General features: G+C 44.5%; 1 protein-coding gene across 1 annotated transcript; it reads right to left on the minus strand.

Annotated features, from left to right (window-relative positions):
- Window positions 1-4,856: 4,856 nt before the first annotated feature.
- LOC115171522 (glial fibrillary acidic protein-like) lies at window positions 4,857-20,515 on the minus strand. Its single transcript, XM_029728443.1, has 9 exons — window positions 19,970-20,515; window positions 7,508-7,568; window positions 7,275-7,370; window positions 6,978-7,139; window positions 6,661-6,786; window positions 6,274-6,494; window positions 6,045-6,088; window positions 5,791-5,876; window positions 4,857-5,564 (listed from the first exon to the last, which is right to left on the minus strand). Exons 1-9 carry the CDS (start codon window positions 20,494-20,496, stop codon window positions 5,514-5,516), a joined length of 1,374 nt encoding a protein of 457 aa, XP_029584303.1. The 5' UTR covers window positions 20,497-20,515; the 3' UTR covers window positions 4,857-5,513.
- Window positions 20,516-20,905: the final 390 nt, after the last annotated feature.

Raw genomic sequence — 20,905 nt, forward strand, 5'->3', positions numbered from 1 at the left:
CCGAGTAGTGCAGGAATGTGTAGTGAAGAGGGGAGAGGACAAGGGGGCTGAGAGGAGAAGGGTGCTGGCTGCAATAGGACATGTGTATGATGCTCACACATCTAGCATCTCATTACCAGCATTAGTTCTCTGTGTACCTTTACATAATACGAGCTGAGTACTGGAGTAGTGATTGATGAGAAAGAGTGCTTGATGTTCTGCGCTGATACAAACAAATGCATTAGGGAGCTCATTATGGATTCTGTTAGTGTAGAGAGCTAACAAACACACACTAGTGTCTAAAAGTGTCAGGGAAAGAAGGCGGCAGCATACTCATCATCCTCATTAGAATGATTATTTGAGTACAAATGATGGGTCATTTTAGACATCCTCTCTCATGGAGTGAAGAGGTCTGTATTGCCAGGAGCCCTGTGAGTGCATAAGCCGTGGGTGGGGTGTACAGGGTTGTTTCATGTTTGGGGTCACCAAGCCGTGGGTGGGGTGTACAGGGTTGTTTCATGTTTGGGGTCACCAAGCCATGGGTGGGTGTACAGGGTTGTTTCATGTTTGGGGTCACCAAGCCATGGGTGGGTGTACAGGGTTGTTTCATGTTTGGGGTCACCAAGCCATGGGTGGGTGTACAGGGTTGTGTGATGTTTGGGGTCAATAAGCCGTGGGTGGGTGTACAGGGTTGTTTCATGTTTGGGGTCACCAAGCCATGGGTGGGTGTACAGGGTTGTGTGATGTTTGGGGGCAACAAGCTATGGGTGGGTGTACAGGGTTGTTTCATGTTTGGGGTCACCAAGCCATGGGTGGGGTGTACAGGGTTATGTGATGTTTGGGGTCACCAAGCCATGGGTGGGGTGTACAGGGTTGTGTGATGTTTGGGGTCACCAAGCCATGGGTGGGTGTACAGGGTTGTGTGATGTTTGGGGTCACCAAGCCATGGGTGGGTGTACAGGGTTGTGTGATGTTTGGGGGCAACAAGCCATGGGTGGGTGTACAGGGTTGTGTGATGTTTGGGGTCACCAAGCCATGGGTGGGGTATACAGGGTTGTGTGATGTTTGGGGTCACCAAGCCATGGGTGGGGTGTACAGGGTTGTGTGATGTTTGGGGTCACCAAGCCATGGGTGGGGTGTACAGGGTTGTGTGATGTTTGGGGTCACCAAGCCATGGGTGGGTGTACAGGGTTGTGTGATGTTTGGGGTCACCAAGCCATGGGTGGGTGTACAGGGTTGTGTGATGTTTGGGGTCACCAAGCCATGGGTGGGTGTACAGGGTTGTGTGATGTTTGGGGTCACCAAGCCATGGGTGGGGTATACAGGGTTGTGTGATGTTTGGGGTCACCAAGCCATGGGTGGGTGTACAGGGTTGTGTGATGTTTGGGGTCACCAAGCCATGGGTGGGGTATACAGGGTTGTGTGATGTTTGGGGTCACCAAGCCATGGGTGGGTGTACAGGGTTGTGTGATGTTTGGGGTCACCAAGCCATGGGTGGGGTGTACAGGGTTGTGTGTACAGGGTTGTGTGATGTTTGGGGTCAACAAGGGAACTGATGTAGTGTGGAGGATTTTGAGAAGCACACTCTTTAGATAACTTCATTGTCACCCCTTTCTCTTCGTAGTTCTGCAGTACGTATAGCTGCTGAGGAGAAAAAGCTCTTCAATAGTAACCAGTCCTCACCCCCACCTCTGAAAGATTGGCTGGAAAAGTTGCAGTGGGCCAGACGTCAGGGCCCACACCCTGGTGGAGTGAGTGTTTTATCTAGCCAGAATTCCTTCAGCTCGAGGCCACCTCCATCCCAGACCTGAGACACTCCAGTCCACTGACAAGAGCCAGGCTAAATAGACACATCAAATCAAATCAAATGTTATTTGTCACATGCGTCAAATACAACAGGTGTAGACCTTACAGTGAAATGCTGACTTACAAGCCCTTAACCAACAATGCAGTTTTAAGAAAAGTAAGTGTTAAGTAAAAAAATAGATTAATAAAAAATAAAAGTAACAAATAATTAAAGAGCAGCAGTAAAATAATATTAGTGAGGCTAAAAACAGGGGTTCTGGTACACAGTCAATGTGCGGGGACAGCGGTTAGTCCAGGTAATTGAGGTAATATGTGTCTATACATAGATAATAAACAGAGAGTAGCAGCAGCGTAAGGGGGGGGGGGGCAATGCAAATTGTCTGGGTAGCCTTTTGATTAACTGTTCAGGAGTCTTATGGTTTGGGGTAGAAGCTGTTAAGAACCCTTTTGGAACTTGACTTGGCGCTCCGGTACCGCTTGCTGTGCGGTAGCAGAGAGAACATTCTATGACTAGGGTGACTGTAGTCTTTGGCAATTTGACACCGCCTAGTATAGTGGTCCTGGATGGCAGGAAGCTTGGCCCCAGTGATGTACTGGGCTGTAAGCACTACCCTCTGTAGTGCCTTGCAGTCGGAGGCCGAGCAGTTGCCATACCAGGCAGTGATGCAACCAGTCAGGATGCTCTCGATAGGGCAGCTGTAGAACATTTTGAGGATCTGAGGACCCATGCCAAATCTTTTCAGTCTCCTGAGGGGGAAAAGGTGTTGTCGTGCCCTCTTCACGACTGTCTTGGTGTGTTTGGACCATGATAGTTTGTTGGTGAAGTGGACACCAAGGAAATTGAAGCTTTCAACCTGCTCCACTACAGTACTGTACTGCACACACACACAAACACACATACACATGTGCACATACACACCAGTGGCGGCTTCTGAGATAAGCTGCGTGAGGACGGCCTCATTGAAATGGCTGGAACGTTATAAATGGGACAGTTTCAAACACATAAAACATATGGAAAACACATGTTTGACGCCGTTCCATTTTTCCATTCCAGCCATTACAATGAACCTGCCCTCCTATAGCTCCTCCCTCCAGCCTCCACTGATACACACACCAACACACAGAAATACATTAGCTGTACGATGAGTAAAGGATGGCCTCTGCGTGACTGGGACTCCTATAGACCTGCACCCCACATACACGCATGTTTCCTCCTTCAACTCCTTTCTGGCTGTCAGAAGGGGCCCAGAGAACAGTGTATATGGTGAGAGCACTTATATAATCTCTCTTTGAGTCATTGTCCTTACAGGAAGACTTGTAGATTCTGGGCAGGGAGTGAAGTGAAGGGTCTTTGAGGGCTGAACGTGTGGATAGGTTGTTAGATCATTCAACACAGTGTTACAGTCTGACCCCGTCTGTAAGAGAATATACTGTCTATGTGCTTCTGTAGGGGCCTGGGCAGAGCACTGACAATGACACTGACAAGTGACGATGACAGTACTGTAAATCTAGGCTTTGGGGCCGAACCCTCCCACCTCAATTCCCCTCGCCACTGGACAACAACCAACGTAGTGATGATGATGAACATTGACCCCTCCTGTCAATCTCAGCGGTCAGCCATGCCAGTCATCATCCCTCCCACATACCTCTAATGTGGAACCTGATACAGAGATTGGCTGTCAGACTCAGTTATACTCATTCACCGCAGACAGATACCGCAAACAGGAGCCTACATATGGATGGATGATTATCATTATGATAAATGACGCATGTTGATTATGACTATGTGGGTTTTATTGATTATGATCAATCAACAAGTGCCCAACTGTCCTCCTGAAATCTGGCGCCCAAACAACGAGTTTCTAACGTGGTGTACGCACATCAGGTGCTGGGTATATAAAATAAAGTCATGAAAACAGGTCCATCAGTGAGCTGGTACTGTATCTATCTTTATTTCATGAGCTCACACGATCATACAACGGTACACATTCAATCCAAGCAACAGCTTGTGTTGGACTAAACAAAGCAAATAAAAACGATCATTCACAAAAGACTCATTCAGACACAAATACTAATCAAACAAAATGGCTTTATTGTTGTTAGCGGGTTGTCATAATGTTGGTCAAATATAAGGTTATATTCACATCTTGTAGGTTTTTCTTAGACCTACTGCAGTGTGGTTCAGCTGTGGCTACTGTAAGATGCAGACAAGAAGAGAACAAATAGTATCTAGAGCTGACGGGTGGAGACACGAAGGAAAAGCAGAGGGAAGGGAGATGTGAAAGAAAGGCAGGCACGTTAGAAGATGGTTACGGTTGGTGTTTAGTGAAGAATGAAAAGCAGTCTGTAGGCACCATCTGTACTGAATGGTAGGTGACAGGGGTGTCAGTTTGTTTATGTCAGCAGGGGTTCTAAGCAGATGGAGAGAGCTGGGATTAACAGTTAGTGTTGTGACAGCCACCCGCCAACCCTCTTCCTCTCCTCCTCTCCTCCAACCCCCTCCTTTCCTCCTCTCCTCCAACCCTCCAACCCCCCTCCTCTCCTCCAACCCCCTCCTCTCCTCCTCTCCTCCAACCCTCCAACCCCCCTCCTCTCCTCCAACCCCCTCCTCTCCTCCAACCCCCTCCTCTCCTCCAACCCCCTCCTCTCCTCCAACCCCCTCCTCTCCTCCACCCTCCAAGCCCCCCCAGGGCTTCTTGCAGAGGGCTGTCATCAGGGAGACACCATGTAACCCCACCCGCTCCACCACCACCAAGCTATCTCAGCAACACCCTCTTTTGTGTCTCTCTACACTCACTAACACTCCAGAGATGGGGCTGGGGGAGGAACAGGGGATTTCAGAGGTAAGGGTCTCGTCAATACTCCCTGTCTCACCTCCATCCTGTCCCTCTCACCCCTGGTTCGTAAGTGGATGTTCCCAGGCACTGTTCTAGTGTTAAAATATGATGTTGCAATGAAACAGTGGAACTAGAGACACTGCATCCAGAGAGAGAGAGGGGGAGGAGTGTATGACAGAGGGATGAAATAGATATGATGTTTGGCCCTAGAGGAGAGTTACATCAGCTTCTTTCTTTTCACCAACAGTTCTGCCAAAAGCACTGTCATACACACGTCATCTTCCTTGTCTGAGACCCGTCCTGTCCACTGCTAACCCCAGCAACTGTACTTTCCTCTTGACTTCTCACATCCACTCAAACCACACAACTTCAGCATGACCCCTGCCACTAGCTGAATAACAATCACTACATTTCAAGGCCTCCTCTCTGGCTACTATCCAAACACAATGAGAACATGTCCCACTCTGATCTGTCACTATTATGAGCTGAACAAAAAATACATTTCCAAGCATTAAGTCTGTTAATCACGAAGGGTAGTAGTCCAAGACCCTTCCTTCTAAGGTGCATGGCCACACTTCCCAGCACTAAAGCCTATCTCCAGTTACAGTAATACAAAAATAATACTTTTTGGCAAAAATGCTAACAAGGATGCAATGAGGGATTTTTTTTTTTTTTCAACAAAATGCAACTCATGATGTAGCATGGTCTGGGGGTGATGATGAAGAGGGGAGGAAGGGGATGGTGAGGTGGTTGCAACTGGGGGGACTTTGAGGTTTGGGGAAGAGGGAGGTGCCTGGTCAGGAAAGGGTGTTATTATCATGCAAGGCCTCTAAGCGTTACTGGGGAGTGGGGACAGTATGACAGACATATAGCTAGCACCATCTGTGTCCTTTAAGGACTGTCAGGAATCTCCTTCCTCTCAGCCGTAGACTCCTTAATGATCTGAAACACAGAGAGCAGGGAACAGGGCATGTTGGGTTGTAGATGCAGCAGTAGGGAGGGACTGTCTATAAGTGATCTGAAAGCTGGTGAAATTGCATGTATTGAATAATACAATGTAGCATGCTGCCCTCTGGAGGAGCTAAGCAGGAAGCAAGCACATTCACACATCTGATATGGGAATAAATCCCCCATGGATTCATTCAGTGATCTATGATGTTCTACATACCTCCCCGTCTCTAGTCTCCACAGTCCGCACTATGATGCTCCTCTTGACATGGGTCTCTGGAGAGAACTTAGTGTCCATACTGGTCTCTATACTCAGGGAGAGGGTGAGAGAGACCTTTAGCTTTCAGATGCCCATGAGAGCTGAATCCTAACTTGAGATTTATGCATCAGCACATCATTCATATGGCTGGGGTAAATTATTAAATGCCATGAAAGACTATGCTAATATGTCTGGGTCGGGATACCCTTACTCACCTCTGAACTGCAGGTTGGAGAAGCTCTGCATTGGAACAGTGATCCTGAGGAAGAGGAAGAGAGAGTATCAGTAATTACCAGCCACCACCTATTGTCTCCTCCCGAACCAGCTCATTAGATCCACATTATTTTTTCCACTTTATTCCCTCCAACACCCTCTCTCTCCGTCCCTCCTCCCTCCTCTCTTCCTACCTTCTACCCTCCTTCCTCTCCACCGTTATCTCCTCACCTGCTCTCCTCTCCCTCCAGCAGCTTCCTGTAGGTCGCGATCTCTATGTCCAGGGCCAGTTTGACATTGAGCAGGTCCTGATACTCCTGCAGGTGTCTGGCCATCCCCTCCTTCAGAGTCTGGATCTCCTCCTCCAGATGACCCACCATATCCTGGTAACCAGCCGTCTCCACGGAGAAACGGTCCTCCATCTCACGCAGCTGCTGCTCCAGGGACTCGTTCTGCAGGAGAGGAGGAAGAGAGGGAGAAGGAAAGGAAGGGGGTTAGAGGTTTGGAAAGAGATGAAAGAGTAGAGGTGGTTCAGTTAGAGAGGGGAGTCATGGAACTCATGGTCTTCTCATGTCTCATTGTTGACACAGCACACTCTGCTCTGATTGGACAACTCACTGTTCCACGGAGTGCCTCCACGTCACAGGTCATGGCCTGGAGTTGCCGGCGGTACTCGTTGCCCTCCTGTTTGGCCAATCGCAAGGCGTCTGCGTTCCGAGTAGCTGCGTCGGTCAAGTCGGCAAACTGTGCATAACAACAAAAGGAGAGACAGGACAGTTTAAAAGTCTGCATCTTATAGTGTAGTGTGTTGTCAATGTGTGCATTGTGCAACACCTGGCTGTATGCATGTTTATCTGTATGGTAGTGTATCTGCCTGTGCCTGTACAGTAATGTGTGTACATGTATGTGCAATAGCCCAAGCTTTCTGATATGACCTTGGAGCGGTACCACTCCTCCGTCTCCTGAATGTTCGAGGAGGCCACAGACTCATACTGGACCCGGATGTCCCTCAGAGCAGCGGTCAGGTCTGGCTTGGACACGTCCACATCCACATGGACCTGCTGGGCCATCAGCTGCTCCTGCAGCTCACGCAGCTCCTATAGAGAACCAACCACAGGCTTACTGGTTAAAGGTCACCTCTTTCACTCTCTGAATATTCACTATTTACTTTAGAGATGGAAACAGAGGTTGGTCAGTAAGGACCATAGAGACGAGGGGAAGCTGAAGCTCACCTCCTCGTGGATCTTCTTGAGGAAGGCAATCTCATCCTGCAGCGCGTCTATCTTCCTCTCCAACTGGACACGGTTCAGAGACGCCTCGTCCACGTCCTACACACAGAGAATCCTTAGGTCAATGTCACATGTATATTCCTCATATAAAAACACAGGCTGTGAAGATCACATGCAAAGAGGGACATGGGCAATAATAGTGAAATTGATACAAATTATGAGAGAAATGACCGCACCTGTCTAAAGGCGTTCAAGTTGCTTTCTGCATCCTGTCTAAGAACCATCTCATCTTGCAGTCTGATTGAAAGAGAAACAGAGAGTGAGGTAAAATAGAAAACAGACAGATAAAAGGAGAGGCAGTGTTAGGGTGCACACTAAGTCCACACATTGGTCACGCAAAGAGGATCCATGCACCTCAGATAAAACATAGTTTCAACCTATTCTCTATTGAGACAAAGTCAATGAATCCCAGTCATGATCCCACCAATGACCCAATATATATGATCATGTTTTCCATCCAGAAAAGTGAAGGGATCATGATTAGGATATGATTAAATGTGTCTAAGTATGAATATTCTTTTATACATAATGACATGAATAAACTGATGATAAGGACTGTGAGTACCACTTGTTTTCCCTGCTGCAGTAGCAGAGTTGGCAGTAGGTGGGCTGAGCTCAGCTGAATGGAGAGCTTACACATCATTAGCCATTCACTTCTATACATCAGCCTGCCATCAGCCTTTCCCATGGAGGCGGAGTTTACGCATTCAGAATGGAGCCAAAAAACACACACACACACGCACAAACAAGCACACGAACACGCACAAACAAGCACGCACACATGAACACGCACGCACACACACACACACACACACACACTTCCAAACTCCATCTGCCACTATCTGCTCCACACTGAAACACACATGCTCACACACGCTCAAACTGAGATCTGTATTTATTCAGACTGATGAATTGGTGTTAGAGAGTAGAGTTGGGAAACCGGCAGGAAACACTAACTGACCTCTAACCTTGTCAACCTTCACCATCGATACTCATGCTGAGCACTTAGAGGTGAATAGCAGCTGTGTGATAAGGTTTTTGTTATATAGCTTTGGTGCTATTTTCACACGTGTGGTGAATTTTCTAAACTCTTAGTACAAAACTAACATTTGTTAGTTATATTCCAAACCTTTTATTGTGCACTCATTTCATTTGGAGACATCTTCTCACCAAACAACCATAGATCCTAAATATAAGCTTACTTTGAAATTGATTTAATCACCAAAATACAATATAATGATATCTTCTCAATTAAGTTGTTTTAACAACCAGTGTCACGTCCTGATCATAGAAAGCTTTTATTTTCTATGGTAGAGTAGGTCAGGGCGTGACAGGGGGTTTTGTCTAGTTTAAATGTTCTATGTTGTGTGGTTCTAGTTTCTGTATTTCTATGTTGTTGTTTTTTTGGGATGATCTCCAATTAGAGGCAGCTGGTCATCGTTGTCTCTAATTGGGGATCATATTTAAGTTGTTGTTTTTCCCACTAGGGTTTGTGGGAGATTATTTTGAGTTAGTGCATGTTGCACCTCTTCGTCACGGTTTGTTTTGTTTATTAGTTTATTTGTATGTCTTGCATAGTTTCACAGTTAAAATAAAATGTGGAACGATACACACACTGCACCTTTGTCTCCTTCATCATACGACAAACGTGACAACCAGTTAATTACAAATTGCCCTTTGAATGTAATTTTCTACAGTACTGTAAATTACAGTACATTACAATGTTTTCACATTAGGCAATACACTTGCACTACCCATCAAAATTGACTGAAAATTACATTTCCATAATTTCTATCCCATGTGTGATCAAACGTATGATCATTAAAGATATCTTTCATAATCATTGATGTACAAATAAATGTATTGTTCAGATATAATTACAACATAGGTGTACTGTAACCAAATGAAAGAAATGAAAGAAACATAATGTTTAGCAGGCATTAGCTTGCATCAAGCCTGTCTTGAGCACTGTTTCAGTTTTAAATACTCAATATTTAGAAAAAAACGGACAACTTTAGTTAAGGCTGGGAATGTCAATACAATCAAACTAGCAAGAGATGTTTTAATGATCTAAAGTTGTGCTGTTGCTACTGCCTGTAAACACACAGTCCAGTTCGAAGTGAATGATGGCAGGCCCGTGTGGCAAATGGCATATTTGCTTATAGGCCTACTGTAACTCTGATTGGCTATGGCGCACCGGTCTGCGTAGACTCCGGGCCTGGACGAGACAGATGGTTTTTCATTTTTTTATTTACTGCAGTGTCTATTAATTGTCCAAATGCACTGCCGCTTTCCCACTCTATATTGATACAGAATTTTTACAAATGCCTTACTATACGTCATTCCCAAACATTCTATGAATTTATGAAAACGTGAAAATTACCATATCTAAATGCTCGCTTGTCCGATTTTTTAAAACATTTGTCATATTCTTCCATATGAACAGATGTCAGTTCCACCTTAAGGAAGAACAGGTATAGTGTCATTGTTTTCAGGGAGGTATGCCCATGACGATAGGAGGGACAGAAGGCAGACTCAGGCCAAGGGCAGGGCAGCCACCTGAAATGCCATACAAAGGCAAAGAGCAGTCTACGCAAACAGTGAATCTGAGAAAAATGGCTTTAAAGTATTTTTTTACTCTCCAGCCAAATATGTTGTAGGTAGATAAGTGATAATGCACTGATATATTATCTTATTATAACCATGATCACTTACCTGACCTATGACCCCTAAAATGCTGATACTGCACTCCGCCTTTGTATGACAAACAACTATATGGGTAATGCAAAAGAAAAGTACAGTATCTACAATCTAAATGTGTTTATCCAACTTTTTGACTGTCTCATGGTGTGTGTGTGAGGGTATGTTATGATCGGGATGGCCTGAACTCAGAGCCCGATAGAATACCAAGGCAAACTGCAGGAACTTCACTTAGTAACTTCACTTACTGCTGTTTGCATTGGTTCTTATGTGGATATTGTAGTTACTGCACATTTGAAACTCAATTTTCTTTGAAAACGGAAGATAATTGAACCAGGAGACTACAAAGCCTGATTTCAGTCTTAACTCAATTTGACCAAATGTGTAGTGCTGCTGTTTTCAATTGTATGACAGAGAACATCTCTAATCTTGTCAATATCAGATTATAAATGTTTGCAGTGAAGTCAAATCAAATCAAAGTGTATTGGTTGCGTACACAGATGTACAGATGTTATCGCAGGTGCACTAGTACTGTACAGATGTACAGATGCTATCGCAGGTGCACTAGTACTGTACAGATGTACAGATGCTATCGCAGGTGCACTAGTACTGTACAGATGTACAGATGCTATCGCAGGTGCACTAGTACTGTACAGATGTACAGATGCTATCGCAGGTGCACTAGTACTGTACAGATGTACAGATGCTATCGCAGGTGCACTAGTACTGTACAGATGTACAGATGCTATCGCAGGTGCACTAGTACTGTACAGATGTACAGATGCTATCGCAGGTGCACTAGTACTGTACAGATGTACAGATGCTATCGCAGGTGCACTAGTACTGTACAGATGTACAGATGCTATCGCAGGTGCACTAGTACTGTACAGATGTACAGATGCTATCGCAGGTGCACTAGTACTGTACAGATGTACAGATGCTATCGCAGGTGCACTAGTACTGTACAGATGTACAGATGCTATCGCAGGTGCACTAGTACTGTACAGATGTACAGATGCTATCGCAGGTGCACTAGTACTGTACAGATGTACAGATGCTATCGCAGGTGCACTAGTACTGTACAGATGTACAGATGCTATCGCAGGTGCACTAGTACTGTACAGATGTACAGATGTTATCGCAGGTGCACTAGTACTGTACAGATGTACAGATGTTATCGCAGGTGCACTAGTACTGTACAGATGTACAGATGTTATCGCAGGTGCACTAGTACTGTACAGATGTACAGATGTTATCGCAGGTGCACTAGTACTGTACAGATGTACAGATGTTATCGCAGGTGCACTAGTACTGTACAGATGTACAGATGCTATCGCAGGTGCACTAGTACTGTACAGATGTACAGATGCTATCGCAGGTGCACTAGTACTGTACAGATGTACAGATGCTATCGCAGGTGCACTAGTACTGTACAGATGTACAGATGCTATCGCAGGTGCACTAGTACTGTACAGATGTACAGATGCTATCGCAGTTGCACTAGTACTGTACAGATGTACAGATGCTTATCGCAGGTGCACTAGTACTGTACAGATGTACAGATGTTATCGCAGGTGCACTAGTACTGTACAGATGTACAGATGTTATCGCAGGTGCACTAGTACTGTACAGATGTTATCGCAGGTGCACTAGTACTGTACAGATGTTATCGCAGGTGCACTAGTACTGTACAGATGTTATCGCAGGTGCACTAGTATGTACAGATGTTATCGCAGGTGCACTAGTACTGTACAGATGCTATCGCAGTGCACTAGTAGCAGAAATGTACAGATTGTATCGCAGGCACTAGTACTGTACAGATGTACAGATGCTATCGCAGGTGCACTAGTACTGTACAGATGTACAGATGTTATCGCAGGTGCACTAGTACTGTACAGATGTTATCGCAGGTGCACTAGTACTGTACAGATGTACAGATGTTATCGCAGGTGCACTAGTACTGTACAGATGTTATCGCAGGTGCACTAGTACTGTACAGATGTACAGATGTTATCGCAGGTGCACTAGTACTGTACAGATGTACAGATGTTTATCGCAGGTGCACTAGTACTGTACAGATGTACAGATGTTATCGCAGGTGCACTAGTACTGTACAGATGTTATCGCAGGTGCACTAGTACTGTACAGATGTTATCGCAGGTGCACTAGTACTGTACAGATGTTATCGCAGGTGCACTAGTACTGTACAGATGTTATCGCAGGTGCACTAGTACTGTACAGATGTTATCGCAGGTGCACTAGTACTGTACAGATGTTTATCGCAGGTGCACTAGTACTGTACAGATGTTATCGCAGGTGCACTAGTACTGTACAGAATGTACAGATGCTATCGCAGGGTGCACTAGTACTGTACAGATGTTATCGCAGGTGCACTAGTACTGTACAGATGTACAGATGTATCGCAGGTGCCACTAGTACTGTACAGATGTACAGATTTATCGCAGGTCACTAGTACTGTACGATGTTTCGCACTAGTACTGTACAGATGTTATCGCAGGTGCACTAGTACTGTACAGATGTTATCGCAGGTGCACTAGTACTGTACAGATGTTATCGCAGGTGCACTAGTACTGTACAGATGTTATCGCAGGTGCACTAGTACTGTACAGATGTTATCGCAGGTGCACTAGTACTGTACAGATGTTATCGCAGGTGCACTAGTACTGTACAGATGTACAGATGTTATCGCAGGTGCACTAGTACTGTACAGATGTACAGATGTTATCGCAGGTGCACTAGTACTGTACAGATGTACAGATGTTATCGCAGGTGCACTAGTACTGTACAGATGTACAGATGTTATCGCAGGTGCACTAGTACTGTACAGATGTTATCGCAGGTGCACTAGTACTGTACAGATGTACAGATGTTATCGCAGGTGCACTAGTACTGTACAGATGTTATCGCAGGTGCACTAGTACTGTACAGATGTACAGATGTTATCGCAGGTGCACTAGTACTGTACAGATGTTATCGCAGGTGCACTAGTACTGTACAGATGTTATCGCAGGTGCACTAGTACTGTACAGATGTACAGATGTTATCGCAGGTGCACTAGTACTGTACAGATGTTATCGCAGGTGCACTAGTACTGTACAGATGTTATCGCAGGTGCACTAGTACTGTACAGATGTACAGATGTTATCGCAGGTGCACTAGTACTGTACTACAGATGTTATCGCAGGTGCACTAGTACTGTACAGATGTTATCGCAGGTGCACTAGTACTGTACAGATGTTATCGCAGGTGCACTAGTACTGTACAGATGTTATCGCAGGTGCACTAGTACTGTACAGATGTTATCGCAGGTGCACTAGTACTGTACAGATGTTATCGCAGGTGCACTAGTACTGTACAGATGTACAGATGTTATCGCAGGTGCACTAGTACTGTACAGATGTACAGATGTTATCGCAGGTGCACTAGTACTGTACAGATGTTATCGCAGGTGCACTAGTACTGTACAGATGTTATCGCAGGTGCACTAGTACTGTACAGATGTTATCGCAGGTGCACTAGTACTGTACAGATGTACAGATGTTATCGCAGGTGCACTAGTACTGTACAGATGTACAGATGTTATCGCAGGTGCACTAGTACTGTACAGATGTTATCGCAGGTGCACTAGTACTGTACAGATGTTATCGCAGGTGCACTAGTACTGTACAGATGTACAGATGTTATCGCAGGTGCACTAGTACTGTACAGATGTTATCGCAGGTGCACTAGTACTGTACAGATGTTATCGCAGGTGCACTAGTACTGTACAGATGTTATCGCAGGTGCACTAGTACTGTACAGATGTTATCGCAGGTGCACTAGTACTGTACAGATGTTATCGCAGGTGCACTAGTACTGTACAGATGTACAGATGTTCGCAGGTGCACTAGTACTGTACAGATGTACAGATGTTATCGCAGGTGCACTAGTACTGTACAGATGTACAGATGTTATCGCAGGTGCACTAGTACTGTACAGATGTACAGATGTTATCGCAGGTGCACTAGTTACTGTACAGATGTTATCGCAGGTGCACTAGTACTGTACAGATGTACAGATGTTATCGCAGGTGCACTAGTACTGTACAGATGTTATCGCAGGTGCACTAGTACTGTACAGATGTACAGAGTTATCGCAGGTGCACTAGTACTGTACAGATGTTATCGCAGGTGCACTAGTACTGTACAGATGTTATCGCAGGTGCACTAGTACTGTACAGATGTACAGATGTTATCGCAGGTGCACTAGTACTGTACAGATGTTATCGCAGGTGCACTAGTACTGTACAGATGTTATCGCAGGTGCACTAGTACTGTACAGATGTACAGATGTTATCGCAGGTGCACTAGTACTGTACAGATGTTATCGCAGGTGCACTAGTACTGTACAGATGTTATCGCAGGTGCACTAGTACTGTACAGATGTTATCGCAGGTGCACTAGTACTGTACAGATGTTATCGCAGGTGCACTAGTACTGTACAGATGTTATCGCAGGTGCACTAGTACTGTACAGATGTTATCGCAGGTGCACTAGGACTGTGTTACAGATGTACAGATGTTATCAGCAGGTGCACTAGTACTGTACAGATTACAGATGTTTATCGCAGGTGCACTAGTACTGTACAGATGTTATCGCAGGTGCCACTAGTACTGTACAGATGTTATCGCAGGTGCACTAGTACTGTACAGATGTTATCGCAGGGGCAATCGTACGTACATGTACAGATGTTATCGCAGGTGCACTAGTACTGTACAGATGTACAGATGTTATCGCAGGTGCACTAGTACTGTACAGATGTTATCGCAGGTGCACCTAGTACTGCGTTACAGATGTTATCGCAGGTGCACTAGTACTGTACAGATGTACAGATGGTATCGCAGGTGCACTAGTACTGTACAGATGTATCGCAGGGTGCACTAGTACTGTACAGATGTTATCGCAGGTGCACTAGTACTGTACAGAGTATGTTATCGCAGGGCCCTAGTACTGTACAGATGTACAGTAGGTTATCGCAGGTGCACTAGTACTGTACAGATGTACAGATGTTATCGCGAGGTGCACTAGTACTAGTACAGAGGTATTATCGCAGGTGCACTAGTACTGTACAGAATGTTTATCGCAGGTGCCTAGTTACTGTACAGATGTACAGATGTTTATCGCAGGTGCACTAGTACTGTACAGATGTTATCGCAGTGCACTAGTACTGTACGATGTATGTTATCGCAGGTGCACTAGTACTGTACAGATGTTTACTCCAGTGCAGTGCATAGTACTGTACAGATGTTATCGCAGGTGCACTAGTACTGTACAGAGTACAGATGTTATCGCAGGTGCACTAGTACTGTACAGATGTTACAGATGTTATCGCAGGTGCACTAGTACTGTACAGATGTTATCGCAGGTGCACTAGTACTGTACAGATGTACAGATTATCGCAGGTGCAACTAGTACTGTACAGATGTACAGATGTTATCGCAGGTGCACTAGTACTGTACAGATGTTATCGCAGGTGCACTAGTACTGTACAGATGTACAGATGTTATCGCAGGTGCACTAGTACTGTACAGATGTATCGCAGGTGCACTAGTACTGTACAGATGTACAGATGTTATCGCAGGTGCACTAGTACTGTACAGATGTTATCGCAGGTGCACTAGTACTGTACAGATGTTATCGCAGGTGCACTAGTACTGTACAGATGTACAGATGTTATCGCAGGTGCACTAGTACTGTACAGATGTTATCGCAGGGCACTAGTACTGTACAGATGTTATCGCAGGTGCACTAGTACTGTACAGATGTACAGATGTTATCGCAGGTGCACTAGTACTGTACAGATGTTATCGCAGGTGCACTAGTACTGTACAGATGTTATCGCAGGTGCACTAGTACTGTACAGATGTTATCGGCAGGTGCACTAGTACTGTACAGATGTTATCGCAGGTGCACTAGTACTGTACAGATGTTATCGCAGGTGCACTAGTACTGTACAGATGTTATCGCAGGTGCACTAGTACTGTACAGGTGTATCGCAGGCACTAGTTATCGTCCCCACCGGTGCACTAGTACTGTATTTGTGAGGCGCAATAGTATTGTACAGATGTACAGATGTTATCGCAGGTGCACTAGTACTGTACAGATGTTATCGCAGGTGCACTAGTACTGTACAGATGTTATCGCAGGTGCACTAGTACTGTACAGATGTTATCGCAGGTGCACTAGTACTGTACAGATGTACAGATGTTATCGCAGGTGCACTAGTACTGTACAGATGTACAGATGTTATCGCAGGTGCACTAGTACTGTACAGATGTTTATCGCAGGTGCACTAGTACTGTACAGATGTTATCGCAGGTTGCACTAGTACTGTACAGATGTACAGATGTTATCGCAGGTGCACTAGTACTGTACAGATGTTATCGCAGGTGCACTAGTACTGTACAGATGTTATCGCAGGTGCACTAGTACTGTACAGATGTTATCGCAGGTGCACTAGTACTGGTACCCATTGTGTCATTTCTCTTTTCCTCTCTGCATTGTAGGGAAGGGACCATAAGTAAGCATTTTACTGTTCATCTACACCTGTTGTTTAAGAAGTGACAAATACAATTTTATTTTATTTTATTTGTGCAGTGAAATGCTTATAAAATGCCTATAAATGCTTCATCATCATAATAGTATATTATATTTATACTTTACAAACATACTTTTTCATCATTTAGTTATCTAAAACTGTAGTAGAAAAAAAATCTAAAATCTCTAGGTTTACCAAACGGTTAAGTGATTATCAATTAAGAGCAGTCGGTTAATAGTAAAATGTATTTTTTTTTAAATGAGAAGACAATCATAGAAAAAGTAAAGTGAGCATTGCATTGTGAAAAGCAATTACTTTAAACGAACATGTATTGCACTGTGAATGTGAAACATGTATTTCCAGATGAAACACTAATTAAGTTTGGGAAAAAAGTGACTGTATGATTTGATGTTGTACTTACTCAATTGAGTTGAGAAATGACTGCCTTTCTGATGATGTGGTTTGAGTTCTGTACTAAGTGTTGTGAAAATCTACCACATACTGAACCAAGGCAATTGAAAAGATCTGTATTCAGAGAGCAGTGACACTCACACACACGTCTCTGATCCATAGTATACACAGGCTCAGAAACCATTACACACTTAGATGTTCCCTTTGTCCTTTGCAACAACAAAAAACATCCTCTGAAAACATAAGCTATAACCTCATAACTATAAACTATGCCACTTAAGCAATAAACCAATAAACATAACTAAGAAGCGTACATTTTACGAATGAGTATTAAGGGGGAGCAGGCAACAACAGAACATCTGCCTGGCTCCCTGGTCTCTTTGTGGAAATCAGCTCTAATGTGTTTCCTCCATTCCTCCACACTCATTGAATGGATGTAGGGGTCTGGTCAGGATCAAGTTTATGAAGAGGGACACCCATTGAGTAGAGGTCGACCGATTAATCGGAATGGCCGATTAATTAGGGCCGATTTCAAGTTTTCATAACAATCGGTAATCGGTATTTTTGGACACCGATTTGCCGATTTTTTTATTTATTTTTAATTTATTTAAAAAAAAAAAAAAAAATACACCTTTATTTAACTAGGCAAGTCAGTTAATAACACATTCTTATTTTCAATGACGGCCTAGGAACGGTGGGTTAACTGCCTTGTTCAGGGGCAGAACGACAGATTTTTACCTTGTCAGCTCGGGGATTCAATCTTGCAACCTTACGGTTAACTAGTCCAACGCTCTAACCACCTGCTTTACATTGCACTCCACGAGGAGCCTGCCTGTTACACGAATGCAGTAAGAAGCCAAGGTAAGTTGCTAGCTAGCATTAAACTTATCTTACAAAAAACAATCAATCAATCAATCATAATCACTAGTTAACTACACATGGTTGATGATATTACTAGTTTATCTAGCCTGTCCTGCGTTGCATATAATCGATGCGGTGTGCATTTGCGAAAAAGGCCTGTCATTGCTCCAACGTGTACCTAACCATAAACATCAATGTCTTTCTTAAAATCAATACACAAGTATATATTTTTAAACCTGCATATTTAGTTAATATTGCCTGCTAACAGGGAAAATGTGTCTCCTCTGCAACAGAGTCAGGGTATATGCAGCAGTTTGGGCCGCCTGGCCTGTTGCGAACTGTGTGAATACTATTTCTTCCTAACAAAGACAGCCAACTTCGCCAAACGGGGGATGATTTAACAAAAGCTCATTTGCGAAAAAAGCACAATCGTTGCACGACTGTACCTAACCATAAACATCAATGCCTTTCTTAAAATCAATACACAGAAGTATATATTTTAAACCTGCATATTTAGCTAAAAGAAATCCAGGTTAGCAGGCAATATTAACCAGGTGAAATTGTGTCACTTCTCTTGCGTTCATTGCACGCAGAGTCAGGGTTTATGCATCAGTTTGGGCCGCCTAGCTCATTGCGAACTAATTTGCCAGAATTTTACGTAATTATGACATAACATTGAAGGTTGTGCAAAGTAACAGGAATATTTAGACTTAGGGATGCCACCTGTTAGATAAAATACGGAACAGTTCCGTATTTCACTGAAAGAATAAATGTTTTGTTTTCGAGATGATAGTTTCCGGATTCGACCATATTACTGACCTAAGGCTCGTATATCTGTGTGTTATTATATTATAATTAAGTCTATGATTTGATATTTGATAGAGCAGTCTGAATGAGCGGTGGTAGGCAGCAGCAGGCTCGTAAGCATTCATTCAAACAGCACTTTTGTGCGTTTTGCCAGCAGCTGTTCGCAATGCTTCAAGCATTGCGCTGTTTATGACTTCAAGCCTATCAACTCCCGAGATTAGGCTGGTGTAACCGATGTGAAATGGCTAGCTAGTTAGCGGGGTGCGCGCTAATAGTGTTTCAAACGTCACTTGCTCTGAGACTTGGAATAGTTGTTCCCCTTGCTCTGCATGGTAACGCTGCTTCGAGGGTGGCTGTTGTCGATGTGTTCCTGGTTTGAGCCCAGGTAGGAGCGAGGAGAGGGACGGAAGCTATACTGTTACACTGGCAATACTAAAGTGCATATAAGAACATCCAATAGTCAAAGGTATATGAAATACAAATCGTATAGAGAGAAATAGTCCTATAATTCCTATAATAACTACAACCTAAAACTTCTTACCTGGGAATATTGAAGACTCGTTAAAAGGAACCACCAGCTTTCATATGTTCTCATGTTCTGAGCAAGGAACTTAAACGTTAGCTTTCTTATATGGCACATATTGCACTTTTACTTCCTTCTCCAACACTTTGTTTTTGCATTATTTAAACCAAATTGAACATGGTTCATTATTTATTTGAGGCTAAATTGATTTTATTGATGTATTATATTAAGTTAAAATAAGTGTTCATTCAGTATTGCTGTAATTGTCAATATTACAAATAAAATAAATTATATTTTAAATCAGCCGATTAATCGGTATAGGGGTTTTTGGTCCTCCAATAATCGGTATCGGCGTTGAAAAATCATAATCGGTCGACCTCTACCATTGAGTAAAGCCTTCTCAGAGCAAAGTGTTTTCAATAACTAACAAGCCAAAGCATCTACTGAGCAATTTTATCATGTAACACGATATCCAGTTATACTGAATTGTGTTATGTCAACTATCCACTTGTTGGTTTTAGACCGTAGCAAAGATTCCAATTCAAAATGAACATATTGACCAAAACACATGCCAAACACTAGGAATCCACTAAATCAAATTCCGAATAAACTTTTAAGTGGACAGAATGCTGAAGCAATTAGAACTCCACAATATCAATTGGAACTCCAAAATACTAAAACAATGTAGACTGATCAATGCCCAATTGTAGTGATGGAAATGAGACTGCCTCATGCTCACCTCTGTTTGAGCGTGGCCATGTCAGCAGCCATATTGTCCCTCTCTATCTCCAGCCGGGCCTTCCCAGCGCTGAGTCCGTCCACCTGCCTGCGCAGCTCCCTCAGCTCCTCCTGGAGGATGTCCCCCAGACGGCTGGGCTCCTTCCCTCTCAGTTGGTTCAGCTCCGTCACCAGCACCGTGTTCTGCTGCTCCAGGAAGCGCACCTTCTCTATAAAGCTGGCGAAGCGGTCGTTAAGACCCATCATCTCCACCTTCTCGTTGGTGCGCGTCTCCCGGTACTGGGCCTTGAGGAGTGAGTCAGCCGAGAAGTCCAGCCGGTTCCCAGGGGTCCCCAGGAGCAGGGCCCCTCCAGCCGACCCCAGGGAGAGACGGGAAATGGTGCTGGAGTGGGTCAGGTGGCGGGGGCTCCCATGGAGGGAGAAGCGGCTGGAGGAGAGACTGCTGAGACGCACGCCCCCACCCACGCTGCCAGCCCCCTGGGGCCCGAAACGCTTCCTGTAAGACGACAGGACTCTCTGACTCTCCATGGCTGGAATGAAACCCTGTCAGGGCACACACATGCCTTTTATAGGGATAGACATCCCCCATCCTGAGAGAGAGTACACAGGGAGGGGCAAAAGGGACGGGCCGGGCCGGTCACTGAATAGAACACAGAGAGGGACAGACAGAAAGAGAAAGAGAGAGAGAGAGAGAGAGAGAGAGAGGAGGGTGGTTTATGTGACACTCAAAAGCTGTGTGCCAGGGATTGTTTGTGCTCGTCCACTCAGCTACAAATGTCTCCTGGCCTTTCTCTCCCTCTCTCTCTCATCCTTGTTTGAATAGGATTTGGTGCGACAGAGCTTGGCTACCAAATCAAAGCTGCCTCCCACACATGCTCAGTCACACAGACACAGATGGGGACAGAGTGTGATTGAAAGGGAAGAAAAGAAGCAGGGA

This window comes from Salmo trutta, chromosome 32 (genome assembly GCF_901001165.1).
Source record: "Salmo trutta chromosome 32, fSalTru1.1, whole genome shotgun sequence".
Classification (NCBI taxonomy): domain Eukaryota; kingdom Metazoa; phylum Chordata; class Actinopteri; order Salmoniformes; family Salmonidae; genus Salmo; species Salmo trutta.

What these genes read in the sequence shown, in the direction of transcription:
- LOC115171522 (XM_029728443.1), bottom strand. Translation starts at nt 20,496, where the DNA reads ATGGAGAGTCAGAGAGTCCTGTCGTCTTACAGGAAGCGTTTCGGGCCC. An exon ending in ATGGCCACGCTCAAACAGAG is followed by an intron (nt 7,569 to 19,969) that starts GTGAGCATGAGG and finishes TCTTTCAATCAG; the next exon opens with ACTGCAAGATGAGATGGTTC. An exon ending in ACTTGAACGCCTTTAGACAG is followed by an intron (nt 7,371 to 7,507) that starts GTGCGGTCATTT and finishes CTCTGTGTGTAG; the next exon opens with GACGTGGACGAGGCGTCTCT.